This window comes from Alexandromys fortis, unplaced genomic scaffold (genome assembly GCF_014885135.2).
Source record: "Alexandromys fortis isolate MF-2015 unplaced genomic scaffold, M_Fortis_MF-2015_v1.1 scaffold_201, whole genome shotgun sequence".
Taxonomy (NCBI): Eukaryota; Metazoa; Chordata; class Mammalia; order Rodentia; family Cricetidae; genus Alexandromys; species Alexandromys fortis.
This window is the reverse complement of record NW_026068087.1, coordinates 2,044,415-2,064,456: the sequence shown is the minus strand read 5'-3', so window position 1 is coordinate 2,064,456 and position 20,042 is coordinate 2,044,415. Positions and strand designations below refer to the sequence as shown.

At 39.3% G+C, this 20,042-nt stretch overlaps 1 protein-coding gene across 1 annotated transcript in view; it reads left to right on the top strand.

Moving 5' to 3' along the window:
- Cog5 (component of oligomeric golgi complex 5) overlaps positions 1 to 20,042 on the top strand; it is a 216,388-nt gene that overhangs the window by 173,222 nt on the left and 23,124 nt on the right. Inside the window, exons 15-18 of the mRNA XM_050122311.1 lie at positions 5,614 to 5,724; positions 6,374 to 6,436; positions 16,575 to 16,678; positions 19,463 to 19,700. Coding sequence (XP_049978268.1) covers positions 5,614 to 5,724; positions 6,374 to 6,436; positions 16,575 to 16,678; positions 19,463 to 19,700 — 516 coding nt within the window. The remainder of the gene's footprint in view (positions 1 to 5,613; positions 5,725 to 6,373; positions 6,437 to 16,574; positions 16,679 to 19,462; positions 19,701 to 20,042) is intronic.

Here is a 20,042-nt window from a genome sequence, read left to right as displayed (position 1 = left end):
TAAGAAAATGTCTTGAAGCCTAAAAAGATAGTTTTAAGAAGATAATACAACTATAAAAATGCCTTAGATATAAAACTTTAAATTCATATAAATAGTATAAATAGTGTGTTTTCCCCAATATGCCAAATACAAATGGACTGGACACTGTGAATGTAACTCTTACTTTAAAATTGTTCTTTTTTATTTATTTTTATTTATTTGTTAAAGATTTCTGTCTCTTCCCCACTGCCGCCTCCCATTTCCCTCCCCCTTCCTCATCAGCCCAAAGAGCCATCAGGGTTCCCTGCCCTGTGGGAAGTCCAAGGACCACCCACCTCCATTGTTCTTATTTATATAATTTTACTTTATCAAAGTTAAAATCTTCCCTTTTTATTTGGACAATACCTTTTTATTTAGACCAAGAGGGTAATTTGAAATAATCTTTTACTACATTGTGAAGATGTGTCTTTGCCAAAGTGCCTTCTGGTTGGTTTAATAAAGAGCTGAATAGCCAATAGCTAGGCAGGAAGAGGTTAGCCCTGGACTCCTGGGCATAGAGAGAGGACAAGCCTATGTTATAGGCCAAACTTTCATAATTAATAAGAAGCCTCCATGTCATTATTTGGGAGCTAGCTCACTGGCAGGACAGAGAAAGACTTGTTACTTTAGAACAAAGGATTTTGTCTCAAATATGTGCTGGGTGATCTGTAATAAAAGCATTTGATGCATGCGCATGAAAACAACTACTGTCGCAATGAAACGGCTCAGCTAAAAATTACCTTGGTAAGTGGAAAAGCGGACTCGTCACTTCCTGAACAGTAAGTGAGTGAGGGTATAACAGAGTGAGTGTTCATTAACTCTTGTTTTAATAGTTTTAGAGCCTGAGTTGAGTATATAGTATTTACTCTGCTTTTTATGCAGGACACCACTGTCAATTGGTATGTCTGCCACATTGTTCTCCATTATGAAATTCTAGTACTAACTTTCTCTCGTATGTTTTCTAATGTAGAAAAATGTTTAGAAAGATAATGGAAAATCCACATAAAAAATTACCCTGTAAGCCAAGCTATAATGGCACACACCTTTAATCCCTGTACTTGGGAGGCAAAGACAATCAGACTTCTGTGGTTTTGAGGCCAGTGTGGTCTACTGACAAGTTTCACGACAGCCAGAGCTGCACAGAGAAACCCTATCTCGAAAAACAGAACAAAACAAGTTACCTTGTAGTCTTGACATTGCCATAACATTAATGGAGAACATGGACATATAGATTACTAATTGGTTTTTCCATGAAATTTAGAAAGGGAATTAATCTTTTATAATTTGGACTATATGATGCATTTTCTAGTTTTTGTTTTTTTTAGATATTTTTCTGAGTCAGCTTTAGTGCTCCCTGCAGGTAATTTTCAGTACATTTTCTAGGACCTTGAGCTGTCCTTGACTGCCAATTCTTGTTCTGATTCAGTAGTGCTTGGGGAACTCGGGATATTCCATCCACAACCTAGCAGGAGATGGTGTGTTCTCTAGCTCCACTGTAGCTTTCTGTACGGATCTGGGCTCTCAGTTGTTTCCCACATCCAGAATTCATGGGCTGCTCCTACTGCACTGGAACGTATAGCTACAATCTCAGAAACATGTATTGCATAGTTAAATTAAAAAGGAATATTATTTCTTTCTTGTACTTAGGAGTTATTTTATTATTCAAGCATTTGTTTAGCTTTTAGATGTGTGTCTGAGAGTGAGAGACAGATGTCTGAAACTCAAACATTTCTTTGGTTTCTACCATTTTTTCATTCATAGTATGGCATAAAATGATTGCCCATGTATACATTTCTTATGTTTTATTAGTTTCAATTTCATATTGTTCCTACTTTAGTGCTGTGTTTGGGCCTTTGTGCAGGCTAGTCATTTCAAATAACTCTAGTTTAAAATAGTAGCTCTCAAGTCATTGACTAGACACACAAAAGGCATCTTCTTTGAGACATTCTGTACATATCTATAAACTAGCAAAAACTAGGGAACTAGCCCATGTGAAATACTTGACATTTTTGTTCAGAACTAAACAAATAAAACTCTGTAAACCCAAACAGTATATGAATGTTACTACTAATATTAAGTTTGTGTGGGATTTTTGGTTGACTCCAAATCTAACTTGAAGTACTACTGTTGTCAGATGTGCTGATGTTTCATGCCTGCAATCTCAACATTCAGGAGGCTGAAGCAGGAGGATTGCAGCAAGATTGAAAGCCAGTCTGTGATAGATAGTGAGCTCTAGCCAGCCAGGGCTACAAAATGATGGCTAGTCTCGGAAGACAGGAAAGAAGGAAAGTACAAGAGAAATTAGAGGGTCTGGAGAATTGCCTTAGTGGTTAAGAGTACTTACTGCTCTTACAGAGGACCCAGGTTTGGTTCCCATTTACCCCCATGGTGGCTCACAACCATTTGTAACTCCAGTTCCAGAGTATGTGACACCCTCTTCTGCTGTCGTAGGCTCATGTTTGCACATGCACATCCTCGGGCACATGCGTGTACACATATGTGTAATTTTAGATACTAAGATCCCCTTAGTCCTCAATAGTGAAAACATGGGATCTGGTATGCCGGAACTGGCAATACATGAAGCATGGAGAATGATAGAAAGAGTAAAAATTCCAACGTTATTAGCCTAGGGTGCTCATAGTGAGATACAAGAAAACTGTAAGGAGGATGCAAGATTGGGGAAAGTGAGAATCAAGTTTTTGGCTTTGGGCATATTAAATTTGAAAGAGAAAATAGGTTGAATAATCACTAAATTGAATAAGAACATCTGGAGTTCTCATGAGAAGACAAGACAGGGTCTTCGGTGTACTCTCCCAGTCCTCTGCCAAGGAGGATTTTCTGTTCTCTTTTCCTCTTTCCCAGGACAGGGAGCTAGTGTCTAGTTGTTGTAAGTCAAGGATTCTGCAAAGCAGGAGACAGCCCTTCACAACAAAGAATAATTGGGTGTAGACGTCAGTATTGGAGAATTTGGTGTATTTAGAGCAGTCATCTTAAGAGAAGAAAAGACAGTGAGGAAGAGGTGAAGCTAGGAAAGTTGTGAAGGAATAGCCCAGAGCCAGAGAGGACACAGTGGCCTTTGTTATCATTTCTAAAGAGAGACAGACAGATAAGTAGATACACCAAGCGGAGAGAGCTAGGGTATAGAGTTTATTTAGTGGGTTCTGGAAGGGGAAAGGAAGGAACAGGAGAAAGGGGAGGGGAGAAGAGAGAAACAATGCTGAAGGTCAGAGAGAGGGGTGGGGCAGAAAACGCTTGTGGGCTGGAGAGGAGGAGGGAGCTAACTCTCTTGCCTTGGTAGAAGGGGTGGGGGTGGGAGTGGGCGGGGCTTGTCTCTTAAAGGGACAGGGTACCCAGGACAGGCCAGCAGATTAAGATATGCTTTAGGGCATTTGACTAAGCAATTCCAACATCCAGTTTGGTGGCTTTCAGTATATTCACACTCAGGTTCACCCCATAAAAAGTGCTTATGCCCACTTATCCCTCACTTCAGTGCAACTAACAATCTCATTTTTGTGGATTTTTTCCTATGTATATAATCATTTATTATGTGATATATTGTGACTGGCTTCTCCCACTTAAAATGTTTTCAGGATTCCTCCATGATAAGCCATGTATCCAAACTTTGTGCCTTTTCTGTTGTCAAGTAATGTTGATTGTCTACATATTCACTTTATTTATACATTGGTTGACATTTGATTGTTTTTCTTTAGATTATTTTACGAATGAAATTCCTATGAAAATGTGATTCTGTGCATACATCTGAATGGATATACATGTTAATTTCTCTTGTATGTAACTAGGGTTTAATGACCAGGTTACATCGTTAGATTTGTATTCACTTTTGAGAAACTGCTAGAATATCCCCAAATTGGTTACTCTATTTTATACCCCATGAGCAATTTTGAGCACTCATTTTCTCCAGACCCTGGCCTATGTGTGGTGGTGTATTATTCTGTATAGCTTCCTTGTGGATTTGAAGTGGGCTTCTATAGCTACAAAACTTTACGAAATGACCAACCCTTATTAATGGAATGAGTGCCACAGTGAATTTGAGATTACAGAGAGATTACAGTTCATCACTTTTCTTTTTTCAGACAAGTTCTGCTGGCCTTTAGCTCCTGACAGAAGCCCCTCCCCCTGCCTTAGCATTCATGGAAGCTGTAACTACAAGCATATACCACTGCGCCCTGAAGCTTGTGACTTACTTGCCCGTTATAGTGAGATTTCTATTTAGCATAAACTCCTTCCCCCAACTTTGCTCTTGTCATTCTGCTCCCCAGATGCCCTCCTAGGACCTAGGACCGTTCCCCACCTGCAGTGCACTGCGTCCTCTCTGGCAAGACTGGTGCTTCAGACTGGGATTTGCGAACTCTTCTGAGTGCTGATTGTTTTTGACATAGTTACTATAGGAAAAGAGGATCCCCCACCCCCCAACTTCACATACTTAAATGTGACTGTTTTAGAACACAACCTGTTTTCAGGTTAGAGATCTGCCCTTGCTGTAAGTCAAAATAGATGAATTCTTTAACCTGGTGTCAAGAGGTCTTAGGTTCACTTCATAACTTGTTTGATGGGTTACAACTTTAACAAAGTAGTATTGCCTTTATAAAAATTAAAACTGCTAAAACTTTTTAAAATTGTTTTATTACAAATTGAAATTTAAAAAGTAGAAGTTGAATTTAATCTTGAGTGTGTGTGTATGTATATGTATGTGTATATGTGTATATATATATATACATATATATATGGATATTGATCTCAAGATTTATCTAAAGAAAAAGTAGCAATTGCTTTCTCATGGTTCATTTCGATTATAGAGCTCTGTCTCCTAAGAAGCCTGAGTTCCATGTACTAGAGGTCTGTGCCAGCTCTGCAGTAAGCTGTGTTATATCCTGGTCAGGTTTGCCTTGGATAATAATCTTATAGAGAATTCAGTTGTAATGGGATCAGTGTGAGAATGGTTGGTGCATGGTTTTTTTTTTCTTAGTCCTAAACTGTAACTGATAGAGATTAATCTAATAAGGTAGTCCATATCCCTTCCCCTAAAACTATGTATTTAGAAGTAAATATCAGGAAGGGGAAGCTTTAATATTATTTTTTATCACCCGATCACGCATAATATAATCATGGGTAATTTCTTTTTAAAAGGCTATGAGGAATAAGATGATGGCTCCTTCTCTCTAACTCATTTCCATGGAGTACTAAGATGGCTGTGGAATATATATATGGTTTTTCTCCTGTCTTTCCTTGCTTTTACAATTACTTAAGCGTTTGAATTCAGAAAAGCCCATTGACAGTTGCCAGTGTCATTGAGGTGACTGTAATGTGTGTATACCAGATGAGCACGCACACCTCACGGGTCCATCAACCATGAGTCTTAAAAGACATGGTCTTCAGAAGACTAATTGAAGTTACCTTTGAGGTATTGTCTTTATGGAGATTTCTTGTACCTGAAGTTCAAATTTTTATTTAACGTGACATGAATACTTCCTTTGAACATTGTCTCTGTCAGCAGGATATACCTGTCCTCCTCGTTAAAAGAATAAAGATACAGTCTGTCATCTTAGTATGTCTTTATATGTTGAATTCTTACAGCTCTCTACTCAAGGAGATGCAAGCCAGGTGATTGGGCCTCTCACTGAAGGACAGAAGAGAAATGTAGGCGTGGTGAATTCCCTCTTTAAGTTGCACCAAGCAGTCATGAAGGTAGCCTTTATCTTTATTTTTCAAAGATAAATATTTAGAAGAAATGCTGAACCTCTAATTAGGTTTGGTGGCACATGCATATAATCGCACATGTGTATACTAAGCCCTTGATGGCTAAGGCTGAAGCGTCAGGAAGTAGGCCAGTGTGACCTATTTAGCAAGACCCTTTCAAGACTTAGCAGTAGGCTTTAGAAACATAAAATGAGAAGATGTGTCCCAGGGTCCACGTCCCACTTCCTTTAGTCATTTCTCCATTGTACCAGAGGCCATTAGTATGGTTCTAGTCAACCTAATTTAAATGTCCTTATTGATATTTGTATTGATTTCTGGAAATGCAACCATCTGAACTTTATATGTGTAAACAGTAGCCTAAAGAAAAGTGAATATTTTTAAAGAAATAATTAAATACACCACTCTCCTGACCTTTATCTTATCAGTAAAAGTGAATAATATCTAATGATCCCCCTGTGAAATGTCAGCTTTGTACATGAAAGTTTTCAATGCAAGTATGAGATGTTTATTATTATTATAAAATAGTGCTAATATTTTAATGTATATTCTGGGAAGTTTTGTCATATTAAAGTCAAAATTAGTGTTTACAAAAATAAATGACTTAAGTAAAATTGTAACTGCATCAAAACTATTCTAGGTGGTCGCCAGTCAGAGTGCCTTCCCGTCAGCTGCTGAGCAAACTATAATGTCAGCCCTAAAGGTAAGTAGATTTAGTCTGACTTTATAGATACTGAAGTGGTTTTAAAGTTATTTGGCTGAATAGAGGATAATTTCAGAATAATTCAGTATGATCTATATATACCCAGCGTAGCACTTGTTAGTTATTCTGGAGAAGAGATATGTATGTGTTTGTTGTTCCCAGATCCAGTCCCAAATGTCAGGAACACCAAGGTGTAGAAATCCTACTTTTGTAGGAAAATTTAAAGTTAGGGTATATTTTCATTTTAACACATACCGAGAGAAAATAACTCCTTTCTAACTCTTGGGAAGTTAGGGATTCTTTTTATTTTGAAATAGTGTCTCACTGTGTAGTCCTGACTGTCCTCAGCATCACTTGTGTAGATCAGACTGGCTTTGAACTCACTGAGCTCTGCCTGCCTCTACCTCCCAGTGCCAAGACTAAAGGCATGTGCCACCATTAATTTTTGTGTGAGATTCAGAGGCTTGAGTACATTGAGTAGAAAACTCTTTAGAATCAATCAAAATCACCATTTTTATGACAGTAATAGACTTGCCAGACACATGTACAGACAAGCCCTTAAATAATACTGTCACCTTCAAGTTATGTAATATTATACCCATTTTGGCCAGGTGGTGGTTGAGCACACCTATAAATAATGCCAGCATTCGGGAGGCAGACGCAGGTGGATCTCTGTGAGTTCGAGACCAGCTTGTTCCAGGACAGGCTCCAAAGCTACAGAGAAATCCTGCCTTAATAGATAGATAGATAGATAGATAGATAGATAGATAGATAGATAGATAGATAGATAGATAGATAGATAGATTTTACCCATTTTGTAGTAGAAACAAACAAAGATCAGAGTCATAGGCCTGTTAAACATGGATCATTGTAGCCCAGAAGGCATGTCCCACTGTACTTTTCCACCTTGACTCATTCATTACGTCATAATTGCTAATTGATGCCCTGTTAACAGACTCCGAAACCAGACAACCTGTGCACCCCATCTCAGCTGTCTAATGGGCAATAATCTTAGTCATATTATATGCTCTCTTTGCCTTAGTTAACAGATATATAAAATATTACAGTATATGTATTGTGATAACAAATGTAAAATGTTGATTGGTTTTAGATCATGAAGAAAGAGTTTTAAAAAATAGTGAAGAGATGAAGGTCTACAAATAGACACCAGGACAAATGCCTCCAAAGAGGAGTTGAAGGAAGAAAGAACACTGGGGAAATGTGTCACAAGTCTTCCCGGAAAGGGGAAACTTAGAAAACACTTATAGTTCATAGGTTCTTGAGGCCAAACAGGAGCAGTGTACTGACAGATCCATGTGTGCAGAGATCCGATGTGTTGTGAGGAGAGGAGACACCTGCATGTTTTTCTGTCCTCCTGTTCCCATGGTGTTTATCTCATTACTAAATATTATGGAAGCTGCCATAGTAAAGCAATTGTTTTTAGTAAAAGTTTTTAAAATTATTGACTATCATTCTGTAAGATTGGACCAGAATGACAAACCTAAAGGTTCTGCAATTCTTGGATGCCATCAGGGAAGAGATGATCGTCATTTCTTTGTTGCACATCGTCCTATGTCTTCTCCTGAGAGCTAGCTAACATTTTGTTTTGTTTTTAGAGACACGCCTTCTTTGTGTAGCTTTGGAGCCTGTCCTGGCACTTACTCTGTAGACCAGGCGGGCCTCAAACTCAGAGATCCGTCTGCCTCTGCCTCCCAAGTGCTGGATTAAAGCACTTTTAATTTTTTTAATAAACACAGAGTATTGCATTCTAACAAGCACAGGGTAAGTGGCATTAAGTCACTTTGGCACGATTATTCTGATCTATTTTAGTGAGTTTGTCTCATCGTGCAGATAGTGACTATGTTGCTGGATTTATATATGGCAGTGCTTCCCATCTCTTTTGTGTGGGTTTGATGTTCTCTAAGAGAATATTCCAGATTGTTGAGGCTCTGATATTTTTATAATCATAGCTATTTTAGGAAAATCCTTTTAAAAATGTATAACAGACTTCCTTAGTTTGTAGAGAGCATATGGAGTATAGCTTGATCTCCTTTTGTTTCCTTTGGTAATTATTTGTCCGTGCCCATCTCTGATACGCTGGCCGTCCCCAAGATGCTTTCTGTTACCCCTCTTTCCTACTGTCCTACGTGGAAGCCTCACCCAGCTATGACGGTTTCTATTAGTTATTTAAACTGAGAGTTTTATTTCTTCCTTTTTGGTAATTATGCTTTTCTCCACATCCTGGTTCTCTGGGTATGACCACGAATCATGGACTGAATAGAACTGGGCTCCACTAACTGATTCCTGACCTAAAAGATTTATTTTTTTATCATTTTTAGTGTAGTAATAGCTGTAAGGTTTGTAATGTGATGATACTACTTTACAGATTTTCATAGATGGCCTTTGCCAAATGAACAAATTTTCATATATTCCCAATTTACTGGGACTTTTAAATAATCTTTTCTTAAACAATTGAATTAATAGTATAATTTTGTCCCTTTATTGTATTAATAAAATACATTACAAATCTCATGCAAAACACTTGTCTTGATGTATTATCCTTGTTATGTGTTCCTGGGTTTGGTTTACCTGATTTTTGTTGAGTGCTTATATCTCTGTCCATAAAGGATGGTGTTATATAATTTTCTTTATCATTACCTTCTTCTTTTATTAACTTAATATTGGTCTCAGTAAATATTTAAAAGGCTTTTATATTGTGTGACCTTTTTTTTTTTAAATATAATTTTTTTATTGAAAAAAAAAAAGATTTCCGCCTCCTCCCTGCCTCCCATTTCCCTCCNCCTCCCCCCCACTCCTCTCCCCCTCCCTCTCCAGTCTGAGGGGCAGTCAGGGTTCCCTGTCCTGTGGAAAGTCCAAAGTCCTCCCCGCTCCATCTTGGTCTAGGAAGGTGGACATCCAAACTGGCTGGAGAGATGGCTCAGTGGTTAAGAGCATTGCCTGCTCTTCCAAGGGTCCTGAGTTCAATTCCCGGCAACCACATGGAGGCTCACAACCATCTGTAATGAGGTCTGGTGCCCTCTTCTGACCTGCAGACATACACACAGACAGAATATTGTGTGACCTTTTATTTCAATGATAGTTTCATTATTGACGCCATCTGAGCTGTACTTTTCTTTGTAGGAAGGTTTATGACTACAGGTTTATCTGTTTAGTAGATAAATGACTATTTGGGTTATTTATTTACCTTGGAATGAGATTTGAACTTTGACTTGCCAGGTATTTATCTATGCATCTACATCATCTAACTTGTCAGCAAAATGTGCCTAAGAGTCCCTTGCTGTCCTTTAATATGGTAGGACTCTTCGTGACAGCCTCCCTTTCACTTTGGATTGCTGATATGCTTTCTCTTTTATTACTAATCTAGTTGGGGTTTTGCCAGCTTTGTTGATCTTCTAAATTAGCAAAAAACCATGCAGTGCTCATGGAGCCCAGAAGAGGTTACAGACAGTTGTGTGCTGCCATGTGAGTGCTGGGAGTCAAACTGAGGTCTTGTGGAAGAGCAGCTCTTGCACGTTCTTTGAAATTTAGTTGGTCTTGAGTCTTGTTTTCTGACTTATAGTTTACACGTCTCTGTGTGTTGTATTTTGAATAGGTGGAGGGGTCAACTTAAATGTGGGTTTTCTAGCTTGGAATGTGGTTTATTTATAAATGACCTATGTAGCATGATAGTAATGTATAATTTACTGTTAAGTGTGGTGTCATTCAAACAATGGGGCGCTAGATGGGCCGTGGCAGACCCTGGGAACCCCATGCGGGTGAGAGGCAGACTGGCTATGCAGACCAAGCTCACAAAGAGGGCTTTCATGTTCAGACAGGGAATGGGAAAAGGGAGAAGTCTTCAGTTTCCTGATATGTCAATTTTGTTCTGCTTTATAACTTCTTTCGTTCTTTTTTATTTATTTTTTTCCCTATAATGGAGGTGAAGGCTTACTGAAGATATGAGAGAGAAACACCCAGAGGCATCTGAAAGAATCCAAAGTAGAAATGACTAGCAGACTGAGCTGGGCCATGTAACGAATAGGGGAAGGGGAGGCCAGGAGGCAAACAGGCCAAGAGACCATAAAGGACTGTGTAACCAAAATGGCTGGATTATATAGAGATTCAGAGAAGCTGGGGGAAAGGAAGGCCCAGTCTAGTACCTGGGCTGGAGAAGTTTGGGATAGGGGACAGAAAAGTCAACCAGGAGGACCCTCCAAAGGTGGACACTGAAGGATGCTGAGAGCACCTGACAGCCAGCTTTATTTAGCACTGATATGTTAATAGGCACCTCACTTAGCCCTTGGTCCTGGTTTGGAGACCTAACATTCCAGCCTTTTCTGTTGTTGATTAGGAGATGATATAATCTCTTCTGTACCTACTTCTGGCTTAAGTTGGGGCATTTTTGTCAAGATGGAATGATTGTCTCTGGAATGATGATCAAAGGACAGGTTGGGAGACTTCTGTTTCTGCTCTGCTGCTTGCTGCCCAGCTTCTGCAGGCCCACCTGGGGGCTCACCAATTTGGAGCCTTTTTGGAAGCAGATTTGATAGGAGCACCTGGGGGCCCTGTTGTAGGCAGCATTGTATCAGTCTGCAGTTATCTTGAAGTCAGCTAGGACAGAAAACACCAGTCTTGATGTTTTTTCCTAACACTAGGGTTTTCTTTTCTTTTAACTCTTTAAAAACTGTTCCATTATTTTCCTGTCCCCCCTGCTTTCCAATGAGATGTCATCAATCTTTACCATGGATCCCCATATTTCTGATTTTCCTCCTTTCTCAGCGCCATTTTCAAGCTTTTCTCTGTTTCTCTCATTTTCATTGGTTTGATTTTATTATAACTAGACGGATTTCTCTACAAAATTATTCTATTTGGGATGGCTGATTTTTCCCAAATCTATACATTTATGCTTTTCATGATTTGGGGAACTGTGGGATTCTTTTCTCCTCTAAATGATTTTATGCCTCATCCTCTCCCTTCTTATGGAACTTTAGTTAGCAATATAGGCCTTCTACACATGCTTCAGAGGTCTAGTTGTTAGTTGTCTTTTTCTCTGCTTTAGATGGATTTCTGTTGAAGGCATCATTGATTTATTGACTTTGCTCCTCTATTATAAATCAATTTTAAACTTCAGTAGATCAGTTGTAAAATCCCAGTCAATTTTAAACTTCAGATAATACAATTTTTTTCTTTAAAATTTCTATTGACTTAGTTTTTGTAGCTTTACTCCATTATTAGTAGTATTTTATCATCATTATTATTTGTTATTAATATTATTATTATTTGCTTTATCACGGAAGATATTTTCTCATAATTTTGGAGTCCGTGTCATTTCAGATCATCTGTTTCCTTAAGGTTTCATAAAATTTCCTAGGTTTTTCTTTTTGCATTAATTTTGCATATTCTGTACCTTGAATACTATATTGTGTAAACACAAAATTTTAAAATATTTCTTCTAAGAGTATTTATGATTTTGCCTTAATGTGAAATTAACATGGTCATACTCGGATCATACACTGTCACACTTGCCATGATTCACGACCATGCCCACATTCAGCTCACTTATTTTCCATTAACACAAGGTCTCATGTAGCCCAGGTTGGCTTTGAATTTTCTATGTATCCAAGATAGCCTGCAGCTGCTAGTCCTCTTGCTGTCATCTCCCAAGTTCTAAGATTATACTAAATAGTTCACTTCTTAAAATAGTATTGGCAAGACATATTTAGTTTATTCTGCATGAATGGGGCTTATGAGTCAGATGGAGACTCGTGCTGAATTTAAACAAACAATTAGACATTCCTCACCTCCCAGCTTTCTCCTTCCCATAATACCCTTCTCACACCCTAGGAGCCTAGGGTGATCCAAATGTGTTCAGTCCCTAGCACTTAGCACTTAGGAGGTGTAGGCAGAAATCTAAGGCCATCTTCAGTAACTAGTGAGTTCAGCTAGTCTGGACTATATGAGAAATTAATAAATTTGTAGGAATATATAACTTATTGAAATTAAGTAAAAAGACTATAAACAACTTAAACAGGTCCATAACAATCAACAAGATTGAAGCAGTAATAGTTTACCAACAAAGAAACTCTCTACAGGTTCACACCTGGATTCCATCAGACCTGTAAAGTTCTAACATCATTGCCCCTAAAATAGAACCTGAAAGGACACTACCAAATTCTTTCTGAGAAGAAATGAACTGAATAGACAATTCTCAAAAGAAAAACTAAAATGCAGTCAGATATTATCCCCTAAAAGGAGTAAGTAAGGGTAAGGAGGTGTGTGTGGAAATGACTAAACTTCAGTATATGTATGAATGAAATTTTCAGATAATTAAAAGAATATAAATAGCCAGTGAATATATGAAAAATGATCAACATCCTTAGCCATCAGGAAAATGCAAATTAAGCCTACACTGTATTCCATCCGATCCCAATCAAAATAGCCAATGAAGAGAAATAACAACTCTTGCCAGTGAGGATTTAGGAACAGATGAACTGTCGTACACTTACAGTTATGAATGTAAACGTTATAGCCACATATGGAGATTGATATGCAGGGTCCCAAGAAAACTAAGACTGGAACTACCATACAACTCAACTATCACATTCCTACTCAATCATGAAGCAGAGGCAGGCAGATCTCTGTGAGTTGGAGGTCAGCCTGGTCTACAGAGCTGGTTCCAGGACAAGCACCAAAGCTACAGAGAAAACCTGTCTTGACAAACCAAAAAAGAAAAAAAAAATCAAAATAAACAAGTGTGAAGTAGTGAACTCCAGAGTGACGTGTGCATCCACATTCACATCTCACCATCACCATCACCCAGATGTGGAACCAGACTTGGTGCCCATCCAGATGAGAGGAGAAAGAAATGCTGCCTTATTCAGCCATGAAGAAGAATGGTTTGACATTTTCAGGAAAATGGGTGGAACTGGAGAGCATCAGGTCAAGAAAATAAGTCAGAGTTGAGCAAATATTACATGTTTTCTCTTGCATATGGAATTAGAGTCAGATATGCATACATACATATTACATGAGAGTAGACATGGACTCCTAACGTGAGAAGAGAGGAACAAGAGACTACTGGAGGTGTAAGAAAGACAAAATATAGCATGTTTCTCATCTGCAGAATCTAGATTTGATATATATAAATACCATTCACATATATGTATATATATGTGTATATATATATATGAGATTTTACATATTAGTGTTTTCTCACATTAAGGAAAAAATCAAATCACTTCCCCTTGGAGTCATTTAACCAAGAGGGAGTTCATCCTTGAATTCTCTACTTCATGCTCCCTGTGTCTTCTGTCTGTCCTATGTGTGCTGTCTTGTGAGTCTGTTTATCCCTGTGTCTATGTGTGTATTGTGTATGTCTGTCTCTGTGTAAGGGTGGTGTCTGTTTGTGTATGTGTCTTCCGCATGTGTGTGTCAATGGTGTCTGTATCTGTGACAGAGGCCTTCAGTCTGTATTTATTGAAGCATCACATAGAAAATGGGGTACTTTATAGAATCTTCCTTCCTTCTTTCCTTCCTTCCTTTTCTTTCTTTTGGTTTGTGGAGACAGAATTTGTCTTTGTAACAGCCTGGCTATACTGGAACTTGCTTTGTAGACCAAGCTAGCCTCAAACTCACAGGGATCTACGTGCCTCTGCCTCTGGAGTGCTGGGATAAAAGACACGAGCCACCTGGCCTTTATAGAAATTATTAGCAGAGTTTTACAAGTTTTAAGTCACTGGCTCCAGCTGACTCAGACAACAAAAAATTGCCAACCAGTAATCATAAATGGTTGCTTTTTACCTTTATAGTTAATTTTGGGAAGTTGCTTTCAACTTCTATATTTGCTGGTTTTGGAAAATAGTAACACTGCATTATATGTGTCCTGTGTGTGGGAAAGTACATAATTTCAGCTATGCATTAGCTTAAGTTGTAAAAGTTAAGTAAGTTGGTTGTCACATTGTTCTCTCACAGGAAGGTTAAAAGGCTGAGTAGAGTAGGAGAGCAGTCTTAAGTGACTTCAAGGTCTATTGTTAACTCTGGCTGTGAGGTTCAGCAAAAATTTCAGTCTCTTAAAATTAAAGCCGGGCGATGGTGGCGCACGCCTTTAATCCCAGCACTCGGGAGGCAGAGGCAGGCGGATCTCTGGGAGTTCGAGACCAGCCTGGTCTACAGAGCTAGTTCCAGGAGAGGCTCCAAAGCCACAGAGAAACCCTGTCTCGAATCCCCCCCCCCCAAATGTAAAAGAGATTTTCAGGGTATTGCATTGCTACAGAAGACCATTTGGGAGAAGACCAGAGACCAGTGGGAATGAGGATCGGGATCAGAAAGTAAAACCTAGTTTCTGTCTTCTCCTGGATATTAACCACTGGCCCTTGCCCTGGCCTCACTGTGGTCCTCTGGGAGCAAGGCCGTAGACTGAAGAGCCTGCCTGTCTACCCTGGAGTTCCACAGCTCTCAAAACTGCCCGGGCTGTATCTCCTACGTTCTGCAGTAGGCACCCTTGTTTTGTATAGATGGTCCTTCTTACCCTGAGTAAGAAATGCAGCCTTTTATAGACTGTCTTCACTTCTATCCCTGTACTCTGTGGTCACTTTGCTTTCTTTTCCCAGCATACAGCCCAGGCTCATAGGGCAGACATGTTCAAAGAGCCTCAGCTACTCCACTTGCTCATCCATGGCTTTGGAGATGCCTCTGAACGTGCCTGAGCTTCTCTATAAATGATTTCACATATAATGTAAATTGGAGAGAATAAACACTTTTTGAAGAAGTAATAACTTATTTGGAGGTAAACTCACCTGTCCGATCAGGTCTCTCCTCTTCTCCAAGGGCACATGCCACTTGGCATCAATCTGTGCAGTAATCTCTGGGCGCACTGACTGTCTTGGTGTTTCTCCTGTCTCAAAAACTGGTGACTAGCAAATCTAACCAAAACATCTCAGGAGGTACAAATTTAAATATCTCTGTACCTACCTAATAGCTGGTTTTCAAATAGGCATTTCTAATTCTTATTCCTAACTGAATTTATCAACTTCTCCTGCTTTTATTTGTAATGTTGAGTCAGTGATGTTACTAACTATTAAAGAAAAAGTACGTGTACTCTTACATCTCTTCATACTTTGTAACCACCAAGCCCTGCTGACTTCATCTCCCGTCTTGCTATGTCTAATTTGTTCATTTGGCATCAGTATCTCCTGCAGCCTCATGATTGTGTTCCTGCCTCAGTCTAATCCCTTAGGCTACTCTCCAGTATGATTGTTTTCTAAATTGAAATCTTGACTGTGTTTTATCACTGGGCTGCATCTTTTCCTGATCCACTCAGACACACTCCAGCTGCATCTCTTTCACTGTCGGGCTCTCGTAGTCTGTGTGTCCCGTGTCCTTCAGCTCCCAGGTAGATTAGCATTTGGCATGCGTTCCCAGTCCCATCTTTCTCTCTGTTTCCTTCCTTTTATTTTTCATATTTTTTCAGCGTGGCATGGAAGTCCCCATGATTCCACTGTACTCTGTTGGAGTGTTCCCATTGTAATCATGTTTCATCTCTATCACTAGACTGAAGACTGGGTCACACACACCTCTGTATATATTATGCTTATTATCTTGACAAATTAAGACCTGCGGGTAACATGTAGAAACTTAATGAATAAGTGTCCCCCTTCCTCTTTTCTTATTGGCTTCAATTATTACAAGCCATGACCATCCATCATCAGTGATTTTAATTACCACCAAAGCATGTGTAGTATACATACAGTTTTTATTTGGGGTGTTGACACGATTCTGGTTGGTATTTGTACACCAAAACCAAAACCCCTAACTAACAGATCTTCCACAGATTAACCCTTTTCTACCTGAGCAGCATGGGTACACTGGCGCACAGCTCTCTCGTGTGTGCTCTAGCCTGACAGAGTGGGATGCTTGGGGGAGTTGGAAGTCTCAGTGCTGTGGTCCACGTATTTTGAGCTTTATGAGTCATAGCTGAAAGTGGTTAGGGGGAGAAGCAGACTTCTGTTGTTAGACTGTGCACAGTCTGACTCTGATAGACTATGAAAACTGTTAGTCAGAAATGAATCTCACTTCATTCCTCAGATTGCTTTGTGTTGGTCTCTCTAATTTTGCTTCTTTCCTTTTTTCTCTTTGTCAGACGGTTCACGCTCTTATGGGGAATGCCATCCAGCCCTTACTGACATCAGTGGCAGATGCGGTCGAGGCCATAATCATCACCATGCATCAGGAAGATTTCTCTGGGTAAAATGTTTCCTCACAACTGTTACTAGTGCTCACAGCATCAGCGTTCCATTCCCTATCCCTCCCTCTCTCCACTCTACCAGCCAGGCCTGCTTGTGCTCGTGTGAGCGCCTCGCCTCCTCCTCGAGTGTGCATGTCATTGCCATCCTCTCTCTGTTCTTGTTTCCATCATCTCTCTTCTTGTTGAGACAGAACAGGGTTGTGGACTCAGCTTGGTGCTCACAGATGTCCTCCTCTTTATCGGTGTGATCCCCGGCATAGTCGTGATAGCCCTTTTGGGAACTCTTCTGAATCCTTTCCTGGCTTTTGGAGCAAGCTCTCTCTTAGCTCTCTAAGACCCTTGTTCCTCTTAGAGTCCGAATCGTGCTTTCTGTAAGGAGAGCCTACCTAATGAGAGTTTGCATAGGGAAAGGAGGCAGTGAGAGAAGGGCCCTGGATCTTTACAGGAATGACTGAGTCCCTCCAAGGCTGTGGTTCTCGACCTGTGGGTCACGGCCCCTCTGCAGGGTGAAACGATCCTTTCACAGGGTAGAACCATCGGAAAACACAGGTGTTCACATTGCAATTCATAACAGTATCAAAATTAGTTATGAATTAGCAACAAAAATAATTTTATGGTTGGGGCCTCCACCATATGGGGAGCTGTGTTAAAGGGTCACAGAATTAGGAAGGTTGAGAACCGCTGATCTAAGCAAAGGCTGCGTGCTGAACTGGTGATGTGAAGACACACAGCTCCTAATTCTCAGTCATGTGTATTCTTCATCCTCACTTCAGCCTCAGCTTCTGCATAGCTCTGTTCTCTTTGGAAGACCCTGGAATGTCTGCACAGCTTGTCGAGTGATTGGGAGAACTGATCTTTAGTAGCCAAGTATACTTGTATTCTAGTAAATTTAAATCAAACTTTAATCCTCAATGAGATTTGTTGATATGCAACTCCAATTTCATCTGAAGTATAATTTCACTTACGCTAACACATGCTTCTGGAATTTGTTCCAAAATATTACTCTCTATGAACACACTCCTCCAGAGGAATAGGGAGATTTTATGATGTTTTGGATAAAGTATGAAAAGATCTGAGAGGCCAAGTGGATTTGGCCTTTAGGAACATATGTAAACTGAAAAGGGGATAAGAAGATGGTCTGTACAGTGGAAACCAAAAGAGAACAGAGACAGGTGTAGTTAATCAAAATGGGTTTTAAGTCAAAAGTTGTAAAACATGACTCAGAGATCATATATAAAATGATTAAAGGAGTCAAACCATTAACTGGATATAATATTTAAAATATATATGTGCATCTGCTATCAGAGCACCTAAATATAAACATATATTTTAAGGATCTGATTGCTATAAAACAGATGAACCTGGAAGACATACTATATAAAAATAAGCCAGACAGGAACGAAATACTTCATGTTCTCATTTATCTGAAGTGCTAAAATCAGACAATAGAATAGTGATTACTGGGGCTTGGAAGTTGGGGTAATGCATTGATACTGGTCAAATGGTATAAAGATAACTAGATAGGAGGAATAAGTAAGAATTTACTGTAAATAATGTGTTTATTGGATTTTTATCTTTTCACATTGTATACATATGTTACTGTGTATCAATATATAGACAATTATATGTGTTTACTGTTCATTCAGTAAGTAAGTAAAAAAACATGAAAATACGTTATTTTTTTGCAACTTAGCCCTTTATACTGGTGCCTGAATAAAAGTAGGCCCTGTAGTGACCTGAGTCTGACAAAGTCTCCTCTGCTCAGGTAGCCCACCACCCTGCTCTGATTCAGAGCCTGGGCACACTGTGGCGGCCTGGTGGTGACCTTGCTGCTGTTACATTATACACCCTTCATGGTGGAAGGAAAGCCTGCTTTCCCTGTTCTGTCTGCTTTTAGAAATGGAAGACCACCATTGCTTTACTTGAAGGTCACCAACCTCATTTTGTTCTTTTCCTCAAGGGATTTTAGTCATGTCTGTTGTTCATCTCTAGACCATCACCATTTCCTCTGCATCATTCTCAGAATTTGGAAACGTTTCCTTTGCTTTTTGGAAAAGGTTCAGCATTATGTAGGCAGTGATCTCATCTATTAGCTAGGATCAGGTGATTTCTAATTTTGGTCTAACTCCTCCCTATAAATATTTCATATTCTTTGAATATATTCTTTAAAGGGCAGTTGTAAACATTTATAAGTTATAAATAGTATATCATGGAGCACAGCTGGTATCATCTGCTGTTCCAAATTAAAGCCTTTCCAAACATCCTCATCTGGAGGGAAAAATTGCATGCTGCATATTGTTACACAACTGATCCCTCTGTCGCGGTGCTGCCATTGGACTGATGCGATCAACGGAGAGATCAGAGATTGCCACCAAACAGTTTCTGCCCTTGCAAAGTGCAAAATGTCATTTCGGAATCTGTTATTGACATATTTACTTACCGGGCAAAACATGGAAGTGGATAGCGATCCGGGAGCTGGGTCAAACCTTGAAAGGCCAGTGTGATTCATCTAAGACAGATAGCTGTCTTTTATTCTTAATCTTTTAGGTCAGTGTATGCTGAAATTCCTTCAGTAATCCTCATAGGTTCTAAACACAAGAATATAATTTAAGCTTTGTTTTACATTCTTTAGCACTTAGCAAAGCAAAACAAAGCAAAGGGTGTCTTTATACCATTAATGGGGAAATGGCACAGGACTGAAATAATAACTAGAGGTGAAAATATACAAGATTGTGGCTTTATGGATTGATGCTGAAAATGGCTTTTTTTTTTTTCTTTTATAGGTCATTACCCAGCTCAGGAAAGCCTGATGTTCCTTGTTCTCTGTACATGAAGGAGCTACAAGGTTTCATTGCCAGAGTTATGAATGACTACTTTAAGCACTTTGAATGTTTGGATTTTGTCTTTGACAACACTGAAGCTATTGCCCAAAGAGCCATCGAACTTTTTATCCGTAATGCCAGTCTTGTAAGACCTCTTGGTGAAGGTGGGAAAATGCGACTAGCTACTGATTTTGCACAGGTCAGTTGATGCATTGCTCCAAGAATTTGAGCCTCACTGTCAACCTATTATGTAAAAAAATACCTAAAACGCTAGTGTCTTAGCTATTTATGCAGCAAAAGAGAAAACTCACTTGAAATTAATTGGCTATGCAGAAGAGTTTTAAAATATCTTAAGAGTTTTATTTTTGTTCTCTCTTTTTAACAAAATTATTATCCCTCATCTTTGATCCTTGGGGATTAAGGCCGATGTCTTGCGCCACGAAGAGCAGCAGTTCACATCCTTCCTATCTTATCATCCAGTAGAGCCATAACAATAACTGATCGGCTTTGCTCAAAAATTATAGAGCAGTGAGCTGACTTT